The sequence below is a fragment of the Rutilus rutilus genome (genome assembly GCF_951802725.1).
Source record: "Rutilus rutilus genome assembly, chromosome: 3".
Classification (NCBI taxonomy): domain Eukaryota; kingdom Metazoa; phylum Chordata; class Actinopteri; order Cypriniformes; family Leuciscidae; genus Rutilus; species Rutilus rutilus.
The window spans coordinates 56,271,064-56,298,836 of record NC_140211.1 but is presented as its reverse complement, the minus strand read 5'-3'; the positions used below and the strand labels follow the sequence as shown (position 1 = coordinate 56,298,836).

Genomic DNA, 27,773 nt, shown 5'->3' with positions numbered 1-27,773 from the left:
TTAATTTAAAAAATGAGGAAAAATCCAACCTTTTAGGACACCAATTTTCTTTGTGAATGAATAATGTATCGTAAATAAATAAATGTTCTTCCTTAAAATACATGGTACATAAGTGTGAATTTAACATAGGGGTGTACACACTTATGCACCATGTATTTTAAGGAAGAACATTTATTTATTTACGATACATTATTCATTCACAAAGAAAATTGGTGTCCTAAAAGGTTGGATTTTTCCTAATTTTTTTAATTAAGGCATTAAGTTCAATTTCCAAAATATGAATTTTTATTCCTCTTTTTAGTCAACTTTAGCATGGGTGTATTAACGTATGCATTGCACTGTAGCTTGAAGTACACAAACATTACAAAACTAGTGGGAAAATTGGTGGAAATGTTTGTGTCATAGATTTTGAAAACTTGATTTTCACTATAAATGCTGGAAATGGTTTGTTTTTCTTTTTTTATTATTATCATAGTTGTAAACATGTCATGCGACACATGATTTTTATGACACATTTCGCCTCTGGGACAGGGGTAAAACAATAAAATACAAGGCATTTAAAAACGAGCCAAGATGTGGTAATAAGACCAATTTAACGTGACCTGCATAAAACAGTAGAAAAACAGATCATAACAATGGACATTTGGGAAAATGTCTTATTAATAGACTTGTTTTTCTCCAGGATTGTGGGCCAGAGTTCTAGTTCATGTTGCTGGAACGCTGGATGTTTATTCTGGCATCAAGCAGCGAGTCGTGTTGCTCTTTTCTTTCTTTTTTTTTGTGCATTTGTTGTGAAAAGGCGTATGACGAAGCAGAGTGCCGGAGAGTCTGCGCTTCTGAGCTGCTTATCTGGATTTCCTCTCAGCCCAGCCTTTTCCAGAGAGGGTGACCTTGACAAGAATGTGGATTATTATTGTAATAGATACTGTTGTTAGTGAATGACTAGTCACACCAGGAGGTGGTATTATGGAGGAGGGGAAAGACTTTGCTTCCCCCCCCCCCCCCCCCCCCACATCTGTTTTGCTCTTGATCACTCTCACTCTCTGATCTGTTACATACTATTAGTGCTTGGCTTGACATCTGGATCTTTTTTTTTTTTTTTTGGTCTTCCAGCCATCCTTTTTGCATTTAAGAAAAGAAAGCAAGATGTGGTTTGACAGAGCGCTCAAAGCAACGTGAAATTAGCTGGATCTCCTGTGTCTCGAACAAACAAGCTGCAAACGTTCTCACTGGCCGACAAGAACGCTCCTCGTTCAAGAATATGTGATGTCTGTTATTCTAACAGTCCTGAAAGGTACCACGTCATCAAACCTCTAGAATGAGCCGCAGTGCTTTCGGCAACTGTTCTTCACGTCTTTGTTATTTATTTATGTGTTATTGCGTCTTTCAAATGGTTCAATTAATGAAGAAATGAGTCTAAATCAGAGGTTTTCTAACTGGGCCCAGAGACCCGCAGAGGGGTAACAAGAGGGTTAAAGTGGTCTATATAATGCTTAATGTATATTGAAAAGTTGAAATGAAAAACTGCCTGCCTGCCTTTCTCAGTCAGGGTTGGAAATGAGGGAAGTGAAATTTGAAGTGGGACTTTATTCACTCAATAGCCTATAAAAGTGATACGAGTTCCACACTAAAAAACAAAATGCATCTATGGTTGCTGTGCAGTGCCGACTTTCGTGATTGGCTGTATTGGTGATTGCAGCCAATGCACATGCTCCTCTATAAGTGCACATGAACTGAGATGTTGACCGAAAATCTCAACAGAAACTGTTACTTTTAACAGAGGTGTTAATAGAAAATGTGATATGGTTAAAGCTGTTTACACGTACATCTGAAATGATCCAGGTTTAAGTAAGGGATAATGTAGATCCAGCCGATTGTTAACGCAGAATAAACCCAGACAGGGCGATCAGGACTAGCGAAGAGGGGTTTATTCAGGGTGTCAGGGGCATTGGCCACTTGCTAAAAATCACACTTTAATGATGCAAAAGCAGCATAATAAAGTGGTTACAAGAAGGATATGGATCATTACATCGACCAATTGACTAACGATACAATGTATCGATGCAACGCCGTACAAATTTACGTATATTTAAGCCAAGGTTGGGTAAACTACTTTGAAACTGTAGTTTGACGAGCTACAAGCTACTCATAAGTTAAAGTAGTTAAGATACAGTAAAGCTACACTTCTGAAAATGTAGTTAGCTACACTACAAGTTACTATCAAAAAGTAACTTAGCTACATTAAAACTACTTTTATTTCTTTACAATGAAATTGCATATTACAAATAACTGAATTATTAAAGAACAATGTTTTAAGTAAAAAAAAAAAAATTGGGTTTAAAACAAACGTAATGCAATTGTGTTTTCAAAGCGTAATCTATCGTTTTACTTTGTAAGATAGCCTACACACAATGCTCAAATCTCAATCTGACTATCAATGTAAAAGTGCATAATTGCAATCATTGCAAGAACAAAATGTATGCAAAAAATTGGATATACAGTAGTCAAAAATGTATATTAATCAGAACGCCTCATTTTTGAAATCCTAATTTTGAAAACCAAGCTATATAGCCTTTCCTATTTAAATCAATCATTGCCGTGTGATGAGCGCACTAAACTGTATCGCTAATTAGTTTACTGTTCGATTGACACGATGATTTGCCAAAGCAATAGCGCAGACGTTAGTGATCTTTTAGGTTCATTACAAAATTGTGGCTGGACAGATTAGTCTTTGTAATGCAAATGAGAAACACTGATTCATCATTGTAATTAAAACAGAAATAGACATTTGATGTAGAGTGCAATAAAGCAGGGTAATTAATCAATTTAAAATGGCTATTACTTAAAATATGCTTTTTATAAATGGGAGTTTTTGCGAAATTTTGTTTTCATTAGCCGTGGTTTCAATTTGTGAAATTTGGAGGGTAAATTGAAACGCCGCTATTGACAGCCCAAACGAACACAGACAACGTATAGCAACTCGTTAACCTCTGGTGATGTTAATCAGTGTGAACGTCCCTTGAGCCATGTTCACAAAAAATCTGTAATGTTTCATCTTGCTTTTTCAATAAACAGAAGTGTTAATAATGAAGTTCAAATTCCAAAGGTGGCTTTTTACACATCAGTGTAAATCCTTTTTTTCCCCTGCAGCTTCAATAAATGCTCTCAGGCGTCCATTTTCTCGGGCAGCAGCTTTGAGGAATGCAGGTCGCCACTCTCGCTCAGCTCAGGGACATTCCCTCTTCCCCTCCAGCCTCCCACAGGCCCGTAAACAATACTGGGCATGAGCCCAAGCTAACCAGCTGCGTGGAGGAGGCCAAGCGAGGCAGGACTGGGGGATGGTCAGACACGACGAGCCATGTTGAGAGAATGGCGTTTAAAACACCTGCTGTGCAGAAGCCAGTCCACCAACCAACACATTTTCAAATGCTCACTGCGGATGTTCTTGTTTTATTTTAGCATAATTTTGTTTTATTCAGATCATTTTTATGCATCAGGCAAATGACGTTGGCTGTTGCGTCGCATGTTGCAGCATTGGCATTGAATTTGGGCTTGACTTTAAAACCACCGCGTGTTGTTTCCCTTCGGGTTGACCTCCCACTCCTTTAAGATCCTCGCAGGGAGGTTTGATCTTTTACAGATATGCTAACAAGAGAAAAAATATCTGTTTAACTCTACCTTGATTTCCTGTGCAATCTGGTCATAGGGGTGGGCAATATGGCAAAATATCATATCATGATTTTTACGATCCATGATCTTCCCACAATTCTTTTTCATGTTTGTTTTTAAGACTATTTTGCACTCACTGAGCATTACAGACAAATTTATTTCTCTATTTTAAAAATTTCACCTGCATGATTCTGTATAAATCGAGATCACGATTCTCCCATGATTCTGAACAGACAACTAAAGAAAATAACATGTAATTTACTAGAGGTTCTGACAAAATGTTAATTAAACTGATTGAATTATTAAATAAATCGGGTTGAGTGAACAATTCAACGACTCACTCATAAATACTTCACTTGTTTCATTACTGGATGAATGAGTGATTTTGAACAATTCTCTTGAATGATTGATTCAATGACAAATACATTTTTTTTAACACTTGTCGGCGCTTGGTGGCGTAACAATGTAATCGATACAATCATTGTTTGAAGCGTTAAGTTACTTTCAGAAGGTGATTTTACTCTATTTTGATCTCTACTGTAGACATCCGTGTTTATATCCGAGCTATAAACTTTATCCCAGTGCCAGTACCCAAATTACTACAGTAATTTGAATTATTGTAACACAGAAGTAATAATAATCAGTAATAATTATCACTTCCTTAGTACTGTCAAACAGTGTCTTTTTTTAAACCAACAGCCTTTAAGTTTAAAAGCTTTTATCTTGCCATCAAATATGTCCAACAAAAAGGACATATGTAGGCATACGATGGACAACATAATGTTTTCAGTGCTTGAAATAAGCCTAAGCTTAGTTGATCAGCGTAGGTCATCTGTTATCTTGGAAAGCGCAGAAGCAGTTAAGTAAAGCTGACAGATTACTGCCTCAGAGCCACAGTCCAGCTGCTATCAGAGCAGAGCAGTGCAATTCAGCCGGCGTTCGCCTTAACCGACTTTGGTTTGTGTGTTTAGTTTGTGTGTTTAGTTTGATATCAGACTTGGGTTTCTGCTATGTGTGAAAGCTGTTTAGTGTAATGTTTAGATGATCACCTTTGGTACTCACCCAATAGACCTTAATCAGGGTAATGCTAGGGGTGTAGCGGGACGCAAAAATTATGGTTTGGAATCGGTATGTTTCAAGGTTTTGAGGTCGCAGGTTGGGAAATGAAACAGTTTTTGGTTTACTAAACAAACTATGTCTGTCTTTAAATTAAAAGAAAGTGTCAATATTGTTGCGTCCGGCAGCAACACACACTGTGTGCTGTTGAAAATGAGGGAAGATATTTGAAGGGTCTACAATTTTGGATGCAAAATATGTTAGGGAAATATCTTAGAATAGGCTTTGAATTATTGCGCTCTGATTCTGATTCCCTGTTTGTCTATAGTCTATTTGACGCGTATGCGCGTGCCGGCACTAATTTGTTGAAGTCTGCAAAGTTAAAAAGAGACTCGCTTGCTGGCAGGATAATCCTTTATGTGAAATGGAAATACTTGCATGTATTTGTGACGTTTAGGGTACGTTTACACGACAACGATATGCTTAAAACGGAGAAGTTTTTCCTTTTGAGGTTTCCACGTACAGACGACGCAAAAAAAACCCTGTATTCTATAAAATAACAAACACTATAGACTGAACACGTAATACACATGTGCATGACATCATCGGTTTCACAGATTCACGTTTTTGTTGTTTACACAGAGACCATTTTCAAAAACGTGCACTTTAAAACACGTTTTCAGGCACCCAAAACGGCGTTGTCATGTAAATGAACGGCCAAAACGCATAAAGTTTTACGTTTTTAGATGAAAACGGTGTCGTGTAAACAGCCCCTTATAGGCAAGTATTCAACCGTAAGTTGTAGGTAGTTGAGTAAAACTTGCCTCATTCAACAGCACTCATCTGACAGCAGGACAAGCCATGTAGGTTCATGATTTAGTTTGAAGCGCTTGATTATTTTGTCCTTCATTATTTTTTTGGTAACACTTTACAATAAGGTTCATTAGTTAACATTAGTTAGCTACCTTAGTTAACATGAACTGGTTAATATTAATATCAACATTTACTAATACGTTATTAAAATCAAAAGTTGTATTTGTTAATGCACTGTGAACTAACATGAACAAACAATGAACAGCTGTATTTTTTATTAACTAACATTAACAAAGATTGATAAATACTGTAACAAATGTATTGCTCATTGTTAGTTCATGTTAGTTAATACATTAACTAATGGATATTTCACCGCTGGAAGGATGAATCTGTATTTAAATTGGGTCTAGAAATGTAAAAATAATTTTGAAGTTGGTGCCTTCAAGACTGAGAAAAGCCAGAAAATGTTTTTTTGGCTCATGTGGATGAAAGACAACAACTCCCAGAATGCACTTGCTTCGCTGCCCTACGAGGCCACTCCCAAGCCACGCCTACCGGTTACAGAGGGCAGTATCGGAAGAAATTATACAACTAGGCTACTAGTCGACTCGAAACTGAAAAGACGGCGTTTTATCGTGAGATCCCCCTATGGGCGGGTTGAAGACATGCGGGACGAGCTCCTCCTACTGGCTGGAGTCTCTCGCCTCTGGACAGAAAAGCCTCTGATGACGATAAATAACGATTTTTGCGTCGTTGGAGGTTTTTTTCCAGACACGCAATACAGAAATCTCTCGTCTCAGGGGGACATGAGGGAGGGAAGCACGGTCACTCGAAAATACTACCGGGCTTCTACTGATACAAAGCTCAATGCTAATCGGTGAAGTATCGCTTTAACTAATGAACCTTATTGTAAAGTGTTACCATTTTATTTCCAGGTGTGTTCACAACGTCAAAGTACATCAATATAAACATATTTGAAATGGCGTTCCACACGTGCAGTGGTTAAAACAACACTACATTCGTTCGCTACACATGCGAATACGTGTACCATTACACCCCTAGGTAGTGTCATCACTCGGTTGAAATCGCCGGGTCTGCTGAAATCCGGGGGTCCCTTGAATCAACACCACTTTTCTCCCCTCCTGCGACGGCCCTGATTGGATCTATTCTGGAAATCACTGGTCTTCATGTTGCAGAAACTTACTGGAGAGCACATTTACTGCTACCAGATTCAGCTGAAAATGGGGATCTTGGGAACGGTTTTCCGAGGTATCCAAACTAGGTGACCGCAAAACATTGAAAGATTTTTTTGTTTGTTTGTTTACGAAATGTTAGCACATGTTAACTTAATGAAATATATTTAAGTTCACAATGAATTATTCAACAAATTACTATTTCATACTGTTTTGTAAAGACTGGTCAGAAATCATGAGATTAATTGTAGCCTAATAATTTGATTTCTGCTGACAATATCAAAGCCAGTTATTCTGGAAACAATTCAACAAATTTTTTTGTCTTTCTGTAATGTAATACTCAATATTTTTATCACGCTATATATGGCTATTGTTTGTACATAAAAATATATAGCTTAACTTTATATTTTAGGAAGGATTTCCTAAGGGGCGTCAAAAAACCTTGTTCTTGTTGACTCAAGTATGAACTAGGGATGCACCGATATGAAAAATTTGTCCGATACCGATAACCAGTTATTCTAACCGATATATTGGCCGATAAATCTAAATCCACATTTTTATATCATTTTTGAGAGCCTGATTACAAGAACACAAGTCTCGCCATTAAAAGCCATGTCCCAAGCACACAATCATAATGATTTTCTCATTATAATTTTATGTAGCCGATATGACTTGCACTTTACAGTATTTTCCTCTTTTGAAGTGATTCCAATCATATTTCAAGCAACATCATGTCGAACAGTGCGCATCTGAAGCGTCTCAGCTGAAAGAAAACAATCCATTATTTATCGTCTTTAATATATCGGCCTAATTTTCTTATCAGGCCGATAACGATGACGCTGCTGATTAGGTAATTTGCCCATTTATACTACGTCTGATTGTGTGCCTTCGATGAGCAACTTTAATTCTTTGTATGGATTTTTTTGAGGGGGATTTTCAAAGTTATCAAGCAATGTTGGGAAAGCAGCTTGAGATATTCTGTGGAAGCTGCAGAGTTTCCAGATCCAGGACGTCACCGAGCCCATCATGCATGTGTGCTGATCGCCTGCTTATTAAGCTCCATCGATTCCATCTCCACGTCTCACCCTCGGGCACCGCTATCACTCTCAGATTGATTCTTGCTGTTTTGTATTTGGAGTCATAAAAGGCAATTGTTTTATACCCCCTCTATTAGTTTTTCTACGGATGTCTTCTGGGGAATGCAGAATCCTCTTAGCTTTCTGTAGCAGATCTTCCTCTGCCTGCGGAAAATGTCTTTATCGTTTATAACAATCACTTCCTTGTATGCGGCTCTAACGGAAGACTAAGCGTCAGTGAACTGGAGACTGGAGAGTGCTGATAATTGTTTTTTAATTAGCCAATAATAAATCTCTGCTGTTGTGGTTTTGACGCACTTCGGTTCCCTGCTTTTGAATCTGGAGCAGTGCTGGTTATTAAGCCAGAAAACGGGAATGTAGAAACACTGTTTTCTCGTACTTGGAAGGCCGATGATATAATCTTTTCTCGTTGTTTGTAAAGATTGTCGGCGAGATTCTCTGTTTGTTTGGTGCATCTCCACAGACGGCTGAAGATTAAGCGGTTTCATCTGGCAACTGCTGTGAAGATTCGCCTCATCTCCTGTGGCCGCTTCGCCTTTTTCCTGGCTTAGTGAAGTTATTGGTTTCTCTGCGAGTGAAATGGAGTTGAACTCTTAAGTATGCATGGCTTCTGCTTGCTTCTGCATTCTTTAGGACTGAGTTGTACTTCCACTCTTGTGCAACTGACTCTCAGTTCATCCTCTGATATGTGAAAGTGGACTATTGCTCACATTATAAGAGTTTTACCATCTGATAACCTCCTGAAAAGGAGGTTGAGTTAGTGATAGATAGCCAGATTGAGCCAATGCACTTTTATTCCTCATACTATTGCAATAATACTATATTTCTGTAGGATCTAAATCAAACAACATTGGATATTTCAGTATGCATTGTCATTTCTGCATGTTTTTAGATTTAAAACACATGCATATACTTAAAAATGCATGTTAAGTGTACATAATGACTGGTTACATTTTGCACTTTTTACGCAAATTTCTAGATGTAAAACCAGTGCATAGTTAATATTTTTGAACTTTATTTTATCTAACAGTGACCTTTTGTTGTATAGGTTGTTGTACCCCTTCAAATATTTGGTATGTTTGCTGCCAATAATTGAATACGTTACAAGGCAAACTAACAGAAAAAGCACGTTTGCACAGTTTACGTTATGTTATTCTATTAATGTTAATAAACTATATTCGAAAATGTAATTAATGAACCCTCTGGTTTCTCCAGGCTTCAGTCATTGTCAGGATACTCCTCAAGCTGGCAGCATTATCGTGACAAATTTTGATATCAATCAATATGGAATTTTTTTTTTTTTTTTTTGCCCTATATTTAATGCTCTCTAAAAGTCTGCTTTAAAAACACTAATCATTTAATAACATTGAGTAAATGTTATTTGGCAGATTTTTAAACATTTGCATTTCATGATTTCAAACATAATTTTGTAATGCCTAAATCCACTTTTAAAAACAAACTTTTTTTACACAAAATAGTATAGAATTTTATATTAGCCATTTATGCTTCATGACATGTATTATAGTCATTCAGTAGTCAGTATCCAGTGTTATAGGCCCATTAATCAGCCACTCTTTGGAGATTTTGGAAATACTGGTAAACACTCCTTGAACTCTTCATTCTTTTCACGTTACTATTGGTACTGCATTCCCCCCTAAATATTTTGTAGTGAAGTTCAAGTTAATGTCCATCTTAATTGCTGTAATTTTATCATTATGTGTAGTTATATGTAATACCCTGTCAGCCACTACCTACTCATTAGAGTCCAGGTAATGCATATGCAGAGAGTAAGTCCTGATCTCTAGTCAGATATTTAACTAAACGGCATAAATCCTTCCTCACACTGCAGTTTATTTTAGTCAACAACCATCCACTTAAACACTAAGACACTGTTCGACCAAAACGTAAAGCTACCAGCCACAGTTCACTTTGTTTTGCAGCGTGAAATAGACATTTATTTGAAACCGAGATCTTGTACTAGTTAAAGGTGTCTCCTAATGAAACTCTTTCAGGGATGATCCTTCAAAGATGTAATGCCTTCCTACTTGATATTTACTTGGTAAATTTGTCAAATCCAGTGATGAGTTTTTTCCTCAGAAGCGCTCCTTGTAAATGCGACTGTTTCCAAGTGGACTTATAAAAGACACTAAATGCCATTAACTATCAGTCAGATAAAATCCTATAACATTGGGAAAGTAGGTTCCTGGTTTTCTGAGCATAAATGCAATGGGACTGAGCGTGGGTGTGCCGTCTTAAGGCTGAGAATAGGCTCTTTATCATCATTTTAAGAGTTTCTGGGATTTTCTTCATGTCTCTTTCATTTCTTCTATCTTGTCGGTGTTTTGCAAGAGTATTAAAAGCATCTGTGCTTAGACATAGACGATTGATGTTTGGGCAAGATTTAGAAATCACATCGAGTTCTCATCTCAGGAAAAGATTAGGTTGAAGAACTGGAATTTTGTTCTTTAATTTGAAGGCCTTCAGTTTTTCCTACCCTTCTTTGTATGCGTTTGACAGTTGTTTGCTGCCAAGCGTCTGCTGGCAATACAGCTAGATTGTGGCACTTGGCATCAAAACCACTTGAAGGTTTTTTCCATTTACATTCTAAAGGCTCGTGTCAGTATCGGCAGATGGAGATGCACTCTCATTATTCGTCACTATTAAAGTCCTCCTGTACTCAATCATTTTATCCCTTAACTCATCTTTGCATCTTTGATCACCAAAGTGACATTATTTCCTAGAAAAACATTTCTTCACGCCTTAAAATAGCTTGAATGTAACTCGACACCCTTGCCTCATTTAGTATACGCGGTTCTGTGAATATGCATATGAGCCCCGCCTCCACTCACTCACTCACACGTTGATCTGATTGGTTACAAGGTAGTTTGTGACGTCAGAAACACCAGCGATTTCAAAGCGTGTTTTTGAGACTGTCTTTGGTTCACTGCAGTTGTAAGCAGAAAACACTCAGCAGTGGTGTCGACTTATGAATTTACACATGATTTGTCTTAAAGCATATTAAAAACACCACATAGACATATAAACAACATTAAAAACTTGATTTTCACCACTGGGGGACTTTAAAAGTCTTGAATGTGCTCATTGGTGTGTATAGCAGAGTACATCCAGATCCTGTGAGGTAATTGCTTGATGAATGTGTTACGGTGTATATTACGGCTGTAAGTATATTTGATGGGCCTGGCGTGTGTTTGAGCTTGTCTGTGTGTTTTCTGGGAGAGCTGACAGCTGGATGTTTGCTCGTCTGTTGTGTGTGTCAGCGCACCAGCTACCGCTCTGGCGAGTCACGCATTATCATAAATCAGCTGGCGGCCGAGATGACAGGAGCTTCTCTCACTGGTGTGATGTTTCATGCAGGAGGTAAAAACAGTCATGAGCTTCTGAACCGGTTATTATCTCAATCACAAATGATAACAGGCCTCAATTCAGACATGCTTCACTATTTTTCCGGATGACCTTCCTCTTCGTCGCGAGGTTTCATCGTTTAGATCAGGAGTTGGGAACCTTTTTAACATGAAGTAAAATCACACCCTTTTTTTAAAGTATTATACTCTATTTTGAATCATACATAAGGCCTTATATTGTAAAAATAAGCCACCATTCAAAAGTTTGGGGTCAGTAAGACTTTTTTGTTTTGTTTCATGCTCACATCAAGCTTGCATTTATTTGATCAAAAATACTGTAAAAACTTGTGAAACAATTTTAAAATGTAATTTATTCCTGCGATGATAAAGCTGAATTTTCCCCATCATTACTCCAGTCCCTGTAGTCAATAATAGTATCCCTTAAAACGCATCTTTGATCACCAAAATTACATATTTAAAAATTCTTGCCTTAAAATAGCTTGAATGTAACTCGACACCCTTGCCTCATTTAGTATACATGGCTCATGAATATGCAAATTAGCCCCGCCCCCACTCACTCACAGCTCCTCGGATTACCTGATCCTCTCGCTCAGCTTTACTGTAGTAAACGCTACACAGACAATATTGGTTTAATTCAGCCAAATGTATTTGAACCAGAAACTGATTCAGAAGAGGAAGAGCGAATAATACAGGATCGTCTCCAAGTCGATGTATCAGAATTGTAGTGTGTTTTATGTCAGGCACATAACGGTAATTGATATGACTAGCCTTTGGCTTGATTACATTATCAAACAGCTAATAATGTGTTGCTAATGTTACACAGACCATGTTCCCGTTCACCATCTGAGTCAGACAGCTGCCCTTCTAATAATCCGCATCCTTAGAAACACTCTGACCATCATTGAAGTCCGTGGAGAAAAGCTCCGGCCTGACGTTTTCAGGATTGTTTACATGTTTGTGACGGTATTCAAACCGTGTTTTTTGAGAGTGTCTGCAGTTTTAAGGAGAAAATACTCAACGATACTGTTGACTGATGAATTTGCACATGGTTTGTCTTAAAGCATATAAACATAAAAACACCACATAACATTAAAAACTTGATTTTCAGCACCGAAAATGTCACACTAAGTGTCACACTATCCTTTTTTTTTTTTTTTTTTTTTTTTACTACAGTATTTGATTAATCGAAAGTTCACAAGAACAGCATTTATTAATTTTATAACTAAAAAGTCTTTACTGTCACTTTTCAATTTAATGTGTTTTTGCTGAATAAAACTATCAATTTCTTTCAAAAACAACAACAAACTGACTCTTAAATATACTTTCCCATCACCTCCAATGCAACAATGTTGTAAGTGTGAGTGTGACTGCATTTCCCAAACGAATATTTACCACTACAGTGCAGTTTTTGGTTTATAATTTTCATTTTGGTGACTTCATGTGAGGAATATTCCACATGGAGTCCTGGAGGAAAACATGTGACAGCAGATATTTTCTCTAGTAGGCAGTGTGTATACAATTTGACTTTAATCATATAATGTTTTATTAACAATTTCACTTGTAATGTTAGATTTACTCATGATAGCCTCTCATTTGCTGCTTAGCGAGTGTTAATTTTGGACCTTGACTTCAGTGTTTCCAAAGTAAACAACTAAATATAATTATAATCGTATAATATTCCCCTCTCTCCATTTTGTGCCAATGTTTACTCCTCCGCGTGCCAGCGGTGGGACACATGCCCTGGCATTGATGATTTCTGGTGATTAATATATTTAGTCATTTTTTCTTTCTCCTTTTGCCTGTTTTCTTTTTTTCTTTTTTTTCACCAAAGTGACATTTTTTAGGAGGAAATGTATTACAAATTATAGCTTTTTAGGACTAATTAAACTATGGCATGTAAAAAAAAAAAAATACATTTCTAATTTCTCCCCTTTGTTTTGGTCTTGATTGGGGATTGAATCTCGTCAATTAAGAGTTCAGAAAGTGAGTGTTTACAGTTGCTGGTGTCGTCATAACTTATTAGTCTTGATTTTTATTTTAGGGTGGACTATGTTTTGATGCTTGATTGTTCAGAAATGCATTATTTTTCACATATTTTACATTTATTACTGAACCTCTCTCCTCAGTCTGGCTAAAACACTCTAATTTTGATGAAGCCCCTCCTTCCGAAATACGATATGTGCTGTGATTGGTTAGCTGGCATAGTGTGTTGTGATTGGCAGTGCTTAGCTCGGGAAATGTCCCACCCCTCAATAACTATGAGTTCTTCTGTAGTGTAAATATGAATAAGCATGGTTTCAATTTCAAACCCATTCCAGCCCGATTCAGACCCTGACTATGTTAACGAACAAGATGATTGTGCAGAATGGATTTCATGCATAGACTTTGCTAGCAAGGATTTCACGGGACGTTTCAGAGTGATGTGTTTGAAATTTTCTTATACATTATAACTTCATAAGATCTGATTCTGTACAAATTGCGTTGTAGTCCAAACGAGCCGTTCGTTGTAGTTCTTGAAAAGGAGATTCTGTTAAATAAAATCTCTCCCTTTGGAGTGGACTTTGAGCTTTGTAACCTTGCAGGGCTTTTTTTATGCTTAAACAGCAACATTATACACTAACTAAAGTTGAAAAAGTGTAAAAGCATAATAAAATCAAAGCTTGAATATTATTGGAGCACCTTTGTCTTCCTTTTAAAGGTATTTTTGTGGCATTAGTGGCACCAAATAGAATTGCAAAAGTAATGATTGTTCCCAAACATATCAGGGTTCGTACAAGGTGCTTAAAGTGCTTGAAGTACTTGAATTTGACGCTTGAAATTTAAGTCCTGGAAAACCCTTGAAAACAGCCCTATTCATGAAAAGGCACTCAAAGTGCTTGAATTATTGAAAGACAATATGTTTGAAATAAGTGTTTAATTTTTTTGATAAAACAACCTTTTCACACAAAATCAACGCTGCAACCTGTCTGATATAGATATGGAGCCATTTTGATATTCACTACTTGATATTGCCTCATATATCCAAGTATATGATACATCTTTCATTCTTCAGGTCAATCATATATTCATGGAAGAAAAAAAATCAGTTTGAACAAGGAAAGCGATATCTTAATCTTTCTCATTGTATCCGTTTAATGGTTAAAGTTACCACAGTCATTGCTTGTGTTGCATTGCCATTTTGTTTTATTAGTTTATTATCTATTTACCTTTTTTTGAATTTGAAAGATAATAAAGATATTGTTTGATAAGTGAGATCTCTGATTGTAGTCCTTGAAAACCAAAAAGTAGTGCTTGAAGTCCTGGAATTTCATTTTTACGGTGTCTGTACGAACCCTGTAATAATGCATGAGCTCAGAGACTGTAGACGCAGGAGATGGATCACTCACAGAAAAATACTGTGAAGCAGCATGCCGTATTCATACTGGTCTATTTCTGTCCGTTCACCTGGCTGGTGTCCATCATGGCCCTGAATGCAGGTAGGGTCAATTATAGTGCCTGAACACACAGCCACTGTTCCTTAATTGAACAAACGAGCCTGTGCTCTCTCCGTGAGATGATGTGGTGTCAGTGATCATGCTGTGTGTGCCTGTTCCCCTGGAGTGAGGAGTAAGAAACTCAAAGCATCTCTGGCTGTTAATGAGATCCACTGTCCAGCAGGGTGCAGGTCAGCTCAGCTCCTCTCTGTAACAGAGGATAAAATATGTATGGTTTAATTATAACTGTGAAGCACTTTGGGCAACAACGTTGTTATTAAATGTGCTATAGAAATAAATAAGTTGAAGTTAACAGCCTTCATGTAATTGTGTACCTGAAGGGCATGTGCGGATACTCTCCATGGGCCCTAGTTTAACGATCTGAAACGCAAGTATCAAGCGCGAAACGCAAGTGACTTTGTCGGCGGATCTCTTGCACTCGACGCAACTCTAAAATGGGTTGGTCTGAAGTAGCTACATTACTCATAGGTGTGGTTTGGGTGTAACCTGAAATAAACCAATCAGAACATCATCTCACATTCCCTTTTGCGCTTGTTCCATGGCGGATTGCTATTATAACGGCGGATTTGCCAGGAGCGGTTCACAGCCGAGGAGACCGACGTTCTCGTCAGGGCCGTAAAACACAGAGAAGTGACATTGTATGGGGATGGGAGAAACCCACCCAAATTAGCTTCGGTTAAACAGGCGTATAATAATTTAGCTAGTGGTCGAAATAGGTACTGCAGTCCAAATTCAAAATATCGGAGATCGTTGTATCTCCTGGCCCCCTCCTCCTCAGAATCGACGGTGCTCACATGGGTTGCCACTTTGAGCACAAGCAACAGGAACGAGCGCAATTGACAATGATAATGGCAAATTGTCAACGTGCAATATCACACAGACCAAAACAAAAACAGACATTCCAGCCTGGAAACACACATTTCAAAGTAAAATAACTGGCTGTAGAAGTGTTTTTCAGAGAAACGAGTCTGTGAACTTAGCATGTTTCCTCAATATATGCAAACATATTGTGGTACTTTTATGCTTTAGTAGAGTGAAAAAGCCTTGTCTGAGATCCACCAGCACTTATCTTCCTTGTTTTGTCTCTCTCTCTCTCTCTCTCTCTCTCTCTCTCTCTCTTCAGATGGAGTCTCCGGTCTCCACCCCAGCTCCTCCACCGCTTCACCTCCTCTCCTCTATGGGAAACAGTGATATCGCCTCACCTTGTGAGCAGCTTATGGTGCGCACGCGCTCGGTGGCCGTCAATACGTCAGATGTGGCCCTGTCCACAGAGCCGGAGTGCCTGGGACCCTGTGAGCCGGGCACCAGCGTCAACCTGGAGGGCATCGTGTGGCAAGAAACCGAGGACGGTAAGAAAACGCACTGTAGCAAGGCCATGTGTGATAATAAGATGAGGTTGCAAGTTTTGATGAGCCAGACTTTTTTGGTTGAACTTGTGACAAAGGCTACGTTCAGAAGTCCATATCCGATTGAAATCCAGATGAGCTAATCCGAAATCCGCTAATCCAAAGAATGAGCTAATCTGAACAGCAAAAAAATGACATTAAATGCGATTTTTACAATTCTGTTTCAAGCTACATCCATATGTGGTTTGAAATCCTATTCAAATCGCATTTCTGGAAATTCGTTTCAGTCTGACCGCTCAGATCGGATTTCGCGTGGTTTATGAGACTTTCTCACGCCACGTAAAATGTAAACGTCAGATGTTATTATAGGAAACATGCTGAAAGTCGCTGCCTAAAACAAGGTTGTGTTTTTCCAAAGTGCCTGACGAGAAGAAAATGACAATACAGTGGAGACATGTTTTGAAACCGGCGGAGACGACAGTGTGGAAAAAAGCCACTCATACCAGCATCATACGGTTCTGCCTCAGAAGACATAGTCCGGCTAGTCGGCGGCTATACATTGTCATGTTGTAAAATTTAAATAAGACAACATCTCTATTGCAAACCCTCCATGTTGCGGTTGTTGTTGTTTTTTGGCGTACCAACACGTCATCGCTGCCATAGAAAGCAATGTATATATTTCCTGAAAACGAAAGAGTTGTATGGACACACAAATCGGATCTGAACAGCTGCGATACACAGTGTGGACATCAATATTTTAGATCAGATTCCAATCGGATACACAAATAATCGGATTTGGACTGACAGTGTGAACGCAGCTTAAAGGCAAGATTATCTGAAATAGATTATATCATTTGAACAACAGGGGAAAAGATGATTTATATAGTGTCTGTGATTGGTTGTAAAGTAAATTTGGAAATTTGTGTAGATTGTCCTTCTGATTATTTCAGAGATATAACTCAAAATACTGTATATATTATATTATATTAAAATACAGTATGTGAGCATGAATTTAATGAGAAAACACATTAGGCAGGCAGAACGCAAGTACAACGTGATGACGTCATGAATATGCTAATTGACGTATGACGTCATCTAGCGACTTTTAGGGAAGGCGTTAGCTACTTTCCTTTGAAAATAGTTGGCAACACTGTTTCAGAGATATAACTCAAAATACTGCTACTCATGCGTATCTAGTTTACTCCAACAAGATTCTGGTCACTAACTTGGGAAATCCAGTGATTAGTTGTTCCTCAGAGCTCATTGTATCAATGCAGTATCTCTGTTTCCAAGTGGAACGATAAAAATAAGCCAATCATTGTATTTTGTATGCATACAAACTGGTGGTGGTTGAGAAGATTTCCCTGATCACATTCTAAATCACTTTGGCCCTGTTTACACCTGTTATTAAGGATGGTTTTTGTCGATCGGATCACAACTGGACGACACTGAATACAGGTGTAAACGGGGGCTAAAAAGTTTTGAGCTCGTCCACTTTCAACCACTTCCAGAGGCAGTGGAAAACACATTAGACCGGATTGCTGTCGTAGTGTAGACGCTCATGTGGTCGAATGTGTGATGGTCGAAGTTTGGTTTGAAGATGAAAAACGTACCAAGCACAATGTTCTCTCTCCATTCCTGCTTTCTAACACTCTAACTCGGCTGATCTTGCGGCTGTCAGAGCAGAAACGAAAGCTAATGATCTCTGTATGGTTTTCCGTCGTATTCATACGTAAATTGCGTGAGTTTATTTTGTCCATTAGATCAAAAGAGCTGAAAAAAATCATACATTTACCCGCCCATAGACCCTCGAAGAAATCAGGACAGAAGTGCTTGAAAGTGGACAAAAGAGACGGACTAAAACACCAGGTCACCCTCGTCTACTTGTGATCCGATCAACCAAAACGCATCTTAATACCAGGAGTAAACAGAGCCTTTGATTGTACATTAGTATTAAATGTGCTATATAAATGGTTCATTCATTCTTTTTCTGTGTACAATTTTAATTGGTCATTGGATTATATGCATATAAACTTGGTGAACTTAATTTAATAAAAACAATTTGTGAAAAAAAAAAGCAAAGAAACCAATTAAGAGTACATAAAAAAGTGAATCTTGGTTGGATCCTGAGCCAAGATACTTTTCACTGAAGTAGATGCTTAAATATTTTTGTCAGCCTCCAGCAACTGTTACTGATAGAAGACAAAAACCTGGCAGTGAGCTACAGTGGTACTTCAGAACAACAGTTACTGAGATTAATAAAAAACGCTCCAGTTTTAAGTCACGGGGGATACAAAAACCATTTAGAATCTAGAGAGCAATTCACTGTGTTTGGAATATAATGTTTTGATTTAGGGGTGGGCGATATGGCAAAAATATCATATCACGATTTTTTTCAGGCAGGGTCATGATCCACGATCTTATCACAGTACTTTTTCATGTTGGATTTTTAAGGCTGTTTTGCATGTCACTGAGCAGTACAGCCAAACTAATTTCCCTGTTTAAAATTAGCTTTACAAAGTAACAAAAAGATAAACGAATGACAGGTCAAAGTAGGTGTGGGACAAAATCTTCTTTCACTTTATTTCATTGTTTTATCGTTATTAAAAATAAGAACAATGATGCAAATTACAAATAATAGAATATATTCAATATAAGGTACAAATTAAATAAACAGTGCTTTATTTTTTTTAGCAAGGTCTGTTTTGAATATTCAAATAAAACTGCATTAACTTCTTTTAATAGACATTGATGTTACTGAATTGATGTTATTCAGTGTGTAATTTTCTCTGTCTTGTGTTGTTTGATTAACATTAATATTAATTTACCTCATGCACGGATCCAATATACTGACACACATCCGAACTGTTTACATTCACTTAAGATATAACCGACTGTGTTTATATAAAGCTTGCATGTGTTTGATAGTTAAAGCTCAATAAGAGAACTTAGTTCAGTGCTTGCACTGTGAGACAGCCGGCTTTGTGCGTACGCTTTCTGGTGTATCTCAGAAAGTTTTTTTTCCCAAACATACACTTCAAATGTAAACAAGAGCTGAAATGCCTTTGAAAATATAGGTGTAGAAAAGCATATGTCTTAATCTGTCATTTTTAGTATTAATTGTTACATTTTTAAATGAAAAATATATTATTCTAATTTTACTTCAATAAATAAGCTTGATTAAGCTTAAAAGTTGCTCGATCTGTTAGATTTCTAGAGTAATTATAAGAGTACTCCTTACAGTGCACAAATACCAAAATAATAATTTGTTCCTGTCCTAATTTACATATTAGTCTCTTCCTGAATTTCTCCTCAGGGATCAATAAAGTACATGCTTTCCTGTAGCTCAAACAGTAGAGCGTTGGTGCTTGCAACACCAAGGTCATGGGTTCGATTCCCAGAGAAAGCAAGAACTGATATAAGTAAATGTAAATGTGTACCTTGAAATGCAATGCAAGTCACTTTGGATAAAAGCGTCAGCCAAATGCATAAATGTAAATGTACATCTATATATATTATATATATATATCTTATTTGAAAACACCTGCCTCGTAGTGATTTCAGACCTTCGTTCTTTGACAAGCTCTTTAGGCAGAGCAGTGGACGGTACCTGACGCTTGCAATTTAATTTATTCTAACTGGATTTGTCCAGAATCTGTAGGTTTTTTTTTTTTTTTACTTTTTTTAATCCCTTCTAATCATAGCCCACTGCAGAAACGTCAGTTTGTTCTGCTCTCCACCAGCCTCAGTCTTGATTGCCGAGAATGAAAAGGAAAAATTTCCTTCAAATCCCTAAATGAGAGCATATCTAGGCTATGGGTAGGCAGTGGAATACGCGCCGCCCACACTCTGCCATCCTCCCAGTGCCGCCACATAAAGGCCTGCTTCATCAACATTCACAGCGCATTGGCTGTCTAAGTGTTTTCTATTCCTCTTGCCATGGGCACAGTGTGTCTGATTCACCCTGCTCCTCTGTGGCCACTCTTGTGTGTGTGTGTGTCTTTGACATGGAGAGAGAACGCAGTTGAAGGGTCAAGAGGGAGAGAAAAACAAGTCCGTTTGTGTGTCCATTGACAGCCCTTCCCAATCAGTGCCACACTTCCACAACATCAGCTCGGATCTGTTTTTGCAGGACGCGTCCCAAACACAGGGCTCCAATCATCGGCTATTTCACTTTAGAGAGGCATCCTTTGTTGTGCTGGTGTTATACACTTTCTCTCTTGAGAGCTGGTTCCACTGGTGTGCATCTCTTCTTTTGATGTGTTATTTTTCTCATCAGGGTGTTGGGCAGATCTGTATCGTGGTGACACTTTGTGTGGGTGGAAAGTAGAGCAGCAAGATCCCGTGGCAGGGAACACATCTCTCACACACTTTGAGATGTCTTTCCGCTGTGCTGCACTCTCTTAAAGACGTTGCAGACAGTCCACCCACACTTCTCATAAGGATAACTTCCTAAGTCCTAACACTGACAGTGTGATAAGTTTATGTTGGGTTTCGAATCTTTAATGCAGGAGTGATGTGCCTTGCCGCAGAGTTTAGATTAAACACACCTGGTGATGAAGGCTGTGTGGTGACTTTCATGTGCATTCAAATATGATCTTTCCGACATTACTTGAACTCAGCATGAGATACCTCTGGTGATAACTCTGGCACTCAAGATCCACTTTCCTGCTGAGTTTAGCTCCAACCCTAATCAAAAACACCTGAACAAGCTAAACAAGGTCTTCGGGATTACTAGAAAGTGCAATATCTATTTGAAACTTAGCAAACTGGCAGCTCCAGTATTAATGAAAAGATTTATCTTATACTCTATCATGGAAACTGTGTAAACATTAATTAAACAATTTAACAATCAATTTAAAAGGAATTTATACCAGTATGATATTACGCTGTAGCCACATTGGACCAGCGGTTTGGAAGATGGATGGATGATTCCGTTGCCGGCGCCATCTTCTGGTGAAACGCAGGAATTCATTCGGGACGTGACTCTCATAGTGCATTATGGGTATGCTCTAGCCGTTGAGCGTACATCGGTTGTACACTCGTTATTGCGGTGCATTGTGGGATTGAATGGGTGCACTTGAAACTATGGTTTCGGACACCACTACAAATGGCTGTCCCCTCAAATAGTGCCCTATTTAAGGGGATGGGGGGCAATTTTGGACACATCCCAGATTTGCCCAGCCCTGCCATAAGACCTGCGCTATATCCAAAATCGAATACTTCCCTAATATATAGTCTGCAAATAACAGTACGCCAAAAGAGTAGTATGTCCGAATATTCTAAAAACAGTAGACGAAAAATCCCCGGATGGCCCACTACTTCCGGCGAGATTTTGAAGTGCGCATTCAATAGACACTTTACTATCCCATGAGGCCACTGGATGGGATTTATGAATAGAAGTGAAGTGACGCAACTGACGCTCGTCGGTCACGTGACAGTAACAACATGGCTGATGAAGTACGATTGAATTTCATTCATACTACCCATATTTATACTATATAAAACATACTTTTTAACGGACTTGATTTGCATCTTTACAGTGGTTGTCAGTCCACTACTTTTGTTGGATCTCCCTTAGTTACACTATGGATGCATGCAGTGCTACCTTAGATTTCAGCAAAAAACAAGGAATCTTGTAGGGGAACATAATTTAGAGTGGCATTTGTGTCAGGAACGTAACTAGGAAAACAACAAATGTTGCCTAGCTAGCACGCTGAGCTTTGTAATAGAGCATCTATCTTCCATGACTTATTGCAGATCAAGTTGTTGCTGAGTCGCAGTGTCCTCTCTTGACTTCCTCGAATCAACAGTGCCGTGCTTTATTTCAGCCAAAGCCCAGTGTGGAAATCTTATCTAGTGCACTGCAACCTTTTATTTGTGGACGGACATATTGACTTGCTCATGTTTCAGCCCAGTGCGTGAATCCCAGAATGGCAGGAGGTTAAGGCCAGACAGCTCTCAGTTCATGATGAAACAGTCAGAGGCAGATTGGTGCAATATTTCTAGGCATCACTCTGACACAAATCCCCGCTGCAGGACGCTGGAAGCAGACCAGGGTCGTGTTGGTGTGGCATCCACTCTCACAAGCCATGCATGCTGATGCCTCCAAATGTCAGCCCTAAATCTTCTGAAAGTTTATTGCTCTTGAAGTAGAGCCCAGAAAGCCCTCACCCACAGACTATGAAGGGCTCAGTGCCAGCAAACACAACTGTGCCAAACAGCAAGGCTCATGTGCCAGTATCCTGATTCAACCCTCTTTCCAGGGCCACCTCAATAAGCCATTGCAATTTTATTGCCAGAATTGACTGTTGGTTTAAACAAAACATAGCTGATTGTGTCATTACCTTTTCTGGTTTCATTTGCATATTTGTCGCTTCTTGGATTTCATCATGAGGTCAATGAAGCGCATGCATCTCAAATATAATTTTTTTGTTTTTGTGCTCATGTATTTCCTAGTGAAATGAAAAATTTGGGTGGACATATTGGATGACTACTCCCCCATTTTTTTTAAATATCACTAGGCTTAAGTAACGATGAACGATTAAAATATATATATATTTTCATCATGTCTCATGTTATTTCTGCAATTGTTTTATCATGACAAGTTAAAAAAAGATGGTTTGCTGGTCTTCTAAGCCAGCTTGACCAGGATCCGGGAACAAATAAGACCTGTTAAAAAAATAAGCTGTTTTGTTTTAAGCCAGTTATTGTTGTTTTGTGGAGTTTGTGTTATTTTTGTGAGTGTCTGTGAGAGATTTTGTTTTGTTTAATTCTTTATGTATTGTTTTATTTTAAAAGTCAGTGTTTTGCATGTTAAATATTACATGTGCACAATGTATGGATTTAAATCCCCGCTAGTAAATCTTGACAGAGATGTTTTTAATGAAGTGTAAGAGTGCAGCAGTGCACATGCCAGACTTCTGTTTGTACCACTCTGGCTTCTGAAGAGCATCAGAGGTGAAATGCCGGCCATTTAGCCTCATTTAGTCTGGGTTCAGACAGGTGGCCAGAGAACCACTAATGACTGCAAGTGAAAGAGGAAGGGGCCCCCGCTAATGTGCTCTTCGACTGACCTCCATTGACATTTTTCAAAGGAACGGTCATGAATTCAGCTCTCACATTCTGATGCCCATACTATAATGTTTGGGATTGAGGAAAACAAGACAAGGTTTTGAGTAAAAAGATACTCCTCCTTGAGTAATAGTATGCAGAACATCCTAGAGGCTTATCTGAAATACATGTATTAGTCTGACTGAAGCCATATCAAGGCTATACAACATTACACTGCCTCTCATGAGCTAATAAGGCCATTTAATTGGAATCTAATATTGATTTTGCCTGCTTTTATGGTAGTGTAAAATCACAGAAATATCCAGCACTTACCTTTCCAAGCTTCTGTAGCAAAGCCTCTGAATCACTGCCAGCCCACAAACATTTTCATTTACTTCAGCTATTTTCACACAATTGCTAAACCATTTGCAGAGGCGGCTCACAGTACTGCAAAGTCAGATGGAGGACACCATCAAACAATTTTCCTCCCAGAAATGACACACTCTGCTCCTTACAGCTTTTAGCTGGTGTAATCATGAAGTACACAGTAAAAAATACCATGCTGCTTTGAGAGTCTCCAAAATACCATTTGAACTATTTAAATTGTGGCTTCTGCCAGTACTGTATGTGAAATATTGTGAATGAGGTGGAGGAGCATTAGAATTATAACTCCATGCTATTACTGTCTCATTGAACCTCTAATATAACAGAGATATTCTCACATTATATTAAGGGTCATCTTTATTTTTTACAGGTATGCTGGTGGTTAACGTTACCTGGAGGAACAAAACATATGTCGGAACACTTTTGGATTGTACACGTCATGACTGGGCTCCTCCAAGGTACGTGAAATGTTTTAACTTTTCAAATCAGGAAAATCAAGTGTTGTTCTCCAGGAGCCCCCCTCCCTTCCTCCCACTTCACTTGCCCCTACTCCCTCCAGGCTAACAGTAAGCCAGGTGTATCACATCCGTAACCCTTAGGGATATGAGGCACACTATTAAAAACACACACATCTCCAAGCTTATCAAGTGATAAGAATACAATCCAACCTCTGGCTTAATGCAAGAATCTAAATGTGTGCTTTGTTAAATCAGTTTTATATTTTGAATATCCATAAATGTGTGCTTTTTTAAATCAGTTTTATATTTTGAATATCCATTTTTATCCAAATTTTTTTGTTTGGGAGGGATTTTGTTATGAAAAGCTTTTCAGTAGTATTGTGTTAACCGGAAAATGCATGCTGTATTAAATGTTTAAAGAACAATTCTTAATGTCATACTATTTCATATTTTAACTGCTAGCATGTTTTAGAGGTCTAAATGTTTTGTATTTTTTTTGCCAAATTATTATTATTTTTTTTACAATTTACTAATTTACCCATTGACAGCATTTAATTTAGTGATTGTCATGACGGCTAATTATTCTTTCCTCTCACGTGACTTTTCCTCATTCATTATCAATTAAACCCCACTAAACCCACATTTTTGTAATATTTGCGTTGTTTTAAGGTAATTGTGAAGGTCTAATAAATAATGTTAATTTTTCTTTAAGGTTCTGCGAGTCCCCCACAAGTGACCTAGAAATGAGAAATGGACGTGGCCGTGGTAAAAGAATGCGACCCAATAGCAACACCCCAGTCAATGAGAACAGCAACTCGTCTGATAATAAGGGCAGCAACAACAGCAAGACAAGAGCAAGTTCCAACAGCAAGGGTAGGCGTGGAAGCCAAAACTCCTCTGAGCGCAGGACTCCGCCCAACAGCAACACAGAGGACATAAAAGCCAGTCCCTCCTCAGCCAGTAAGCGCAAGAGCAAGCCTACATCAGACATGGAGCCCAACTCCAGCTCTGAGGACTCTAAAGGCAATAAGCGTATGCGCACAAATTCAAACGGTGGAATGACCTCTTCTGCACTCCCAATTCCTATCATCAAAACTGAGTCCCTTCCTCCTCCACTAGACCGAACCTGCCCCTCGCCTGTACTGATTGACTGCCCACATCCCAATTGCAACAAGAAGTACAAGCACATCAATGGCTTGAAGTACCATCAGGCTCGTGCACATAATGACGATGATATTAAGTTAGATATGGATGGGGACAGCGAGTATGGGGAAGAATCCTCTCTCCACCCTGAGCCAGGAAGTTGCAACGGAGCTTCAATTACACAGAAAGGCTCTCTCTCCCCAGCACGGTCTGTCACACCTAAAGGAAGAGGCTTTGATGCTCAGAGTCCATCTCCCTCTCCTGGAAAGTTTGGCTCTAAGACAAAGAAAAAAAATTGTGATGTTGAAGCAGACGTTTGTGGCACACCAATGGAGGGTTGTGAGGATGGGCCTTGTGTCACTGCTGACGAGGCTAGCAATGATGGCATAGAGGACAGGAAGTCCAAAAAACCCAACAGCACTGTCAAGTCTGACAAGCTGTCCCAGAAGAACATGAAATCTTCCAGGTCCATGGCTCCATCCATCCCTTCTCAGCAGATGTACGCTCTGCAGCCAACACCATTCAGTGGCGGGAGCCCCAACCATCCCCCTGGGTTGGCCAACATGTTGCAGGGTATCCCCAAGAGTCCCCAGCTGAAAGGCATGCAGTCTAAGTTAGGTGTAGCCGGGGACTCGTCGCCAATTAATCCAGCCTTGAGCAGCTCCAAGGACAAAAAGAAAAAGGACAAGAAAAAGAAAGATTTGGCTAAGGATGCAGACAGTCCCAAGCTCCCAGCAAAAAGTGGGAAAACTGAAGAGGGGAAAAGTCCATACTCTGAATCCTCTGACCCAGGAAGTAGAAGTGAGGGTCATCTCAATGGCTCGTCGGACCCTCATCAAAGCCGCCTTGCTAGCATGAAGGCTGAGGCGGATAAGATATACAGCTTCACTGATAATGCCCCCAGTCCATCCATCGGGGTGGCCAGTCGTGTGGATAGCAGCGGACAGCCTCTCACTCCTCTTCACGTTGTCACCCAGAATGGGGCTGATAGCTCCTCGGTTAAGACGAATAGTCCTGCATACTCTGACATATCTGATGCCGGAGAGGATGGGGAAGGCAAAGCGGAAGGGGTCAAAGTCAAGGCGGAAGATCAGTCAGGCAGGGATAGTGCGAAAAAGGCTCTCTTTCCCTCTCAGGCATCCGCTAAGGAATCTTCATATTATGCTAGCTATGACAACTACTATTCTCCAAGTTACACCCACCCTAGCCCCGGTAGCTCCACTGCTAGTGGGCCTGTACCAGACGGGCAACCTGTGAAACTAAAGAAGGAAGATGAACAAGAATTGCCAGAGGAGAAGGCAAAGGTGGATGTGCAGGATGAGCGCAAAGCTGAGGTCGCTTCAAGTCACCCACACCAACAGCAGCAAGCCTCGGTCATTCAGCAGCGCTCCAATATGTACATGCAGCCACTCTACTACAACCAATACTATGTCCCACCATATGGATACCCAGACCAGGTTTATCACAACCACCTCATGAACAATAATCCAACCTACAGGCAGCAGTATGAGGAGAGGCAGAGACTCATGGCCGAGCAGCACAGGTCTGCTGAGAAAAAGCCTGATTTCGGTGTAAAGGACAGGGAAACCTCACTGAAGGAGGACTGGAAACAGAAGGGCCCTGTTCCTCCAGGCTTAACAAAAGCCCCCAGCCTTTCAGACCTGGGAAAGCCACAGGCCACTGGCAAGCAGAGAGACACTTCCTCTGAACCTGTCAAGTCAGTCATCATCCCTAAAGGGGAGGAGGTCAAGCTACAGCCACAGCAGGCTGAGGGGCTTAAAATGAAGCTTAGTGAAGCTGGCCATCATGGAAAGGATGACTCAAAGGCAAGTGTAGAGTCTGCCAGGCTGGGTATGGAGCAAGCCATGTGGTACAGACAGGTGAGGCAAACATGTGATTCTTGAACTGAACGACAGCACTGTTTACAAGCTAGAGGGATAAATTACCCACAAATGAAAAATCAGTCATCTTTTACTCACCTTCATGTTATTTAGGTTATATATATTTCAGACCGGGGAGTCTGAAAAGGACATAAACAAGCCCAATTAAAGTCTTCTAATGCAAAACGCAAGATCTGGCCTTTTGAGTATTATTGTGAGAATTGAAATCAAAATAATAAAATCACAGGTTTCATTAGGGTGATAATTGAAATCAAAATGATAAAATCACAGGTTTCATTAGGGTAAGAATTTAAATCAAAATAATAAAATCACAGATTTTATTTGGGTGAACTAATTTCATTACCTTTCAAAAACCCTAACTGTAACTTCTTTCTGTTTCCAGTACCCTGACAGTCAGAGACCGCCAGATGAGGAGCGAGACAGGGAGCGAGACAGAAAAGGCAAAGATGAGAGGACCAGGCCGAAAGACAGCAGCTCCAAAGAAGATAGTAAAGATGGAACTGATGGTTCATGTCCCCCCAACACTGAGGACCATCGAAGCGGGGGGAAAGATCCCCGGCCCAATGCCCACATACCTTTCAGCTCCCCCTTGACACAGCACCAACCCTACCTGCATTACATGCATGGATATCCTTTTGGACAAAGCTACGATCCCAACCATCCTGGATACAGAGGCATGTCCTCCGTCGTGATGCAGAACTACCCAGGTAAGATGAATAATAACATCTGAGTTTAACGATTGATTTGTATGGTTTGGCCAACATCATACTCTATGCAAGTACA

General features: G+C 39.3%; 1 protein-coding gene across 2 annotated transcripts in view; it reads left to right on the top strand.

Moving 5' to 3' along the window:
• Positions 1 to 27,773, top strand: part of znf609b (zinc finger protein 609b) — a 54,508-nt gene that overhangs the window by 21,300 nt on the left and 5,435 nt on the right. For both annotated transcript variants that reach the window (XM_084405063.1, XM_084405064.1), the window contains exons 3-6: positions 15,829 to 16,054; positions 23,859 to 23,946; positions 24,659 to 26,969; positions 27,373 to 27,697. In XM_084405063.1, coding sequence (XP_084261189.1) covers positions 15,829 to 16,054; positions 23,859 to 23,946; positions 24,659 to 26,969; positions 27,373 to 27,697 — 2,950 coding nt within the window. The remainder of the gene's footprint in view (positions 1 to 15,828; positions 16,055 to 23,858; positions 23,947 to 24,658; positions 26,970 to 27,372; positions 27,698 to 27,773) is intronic.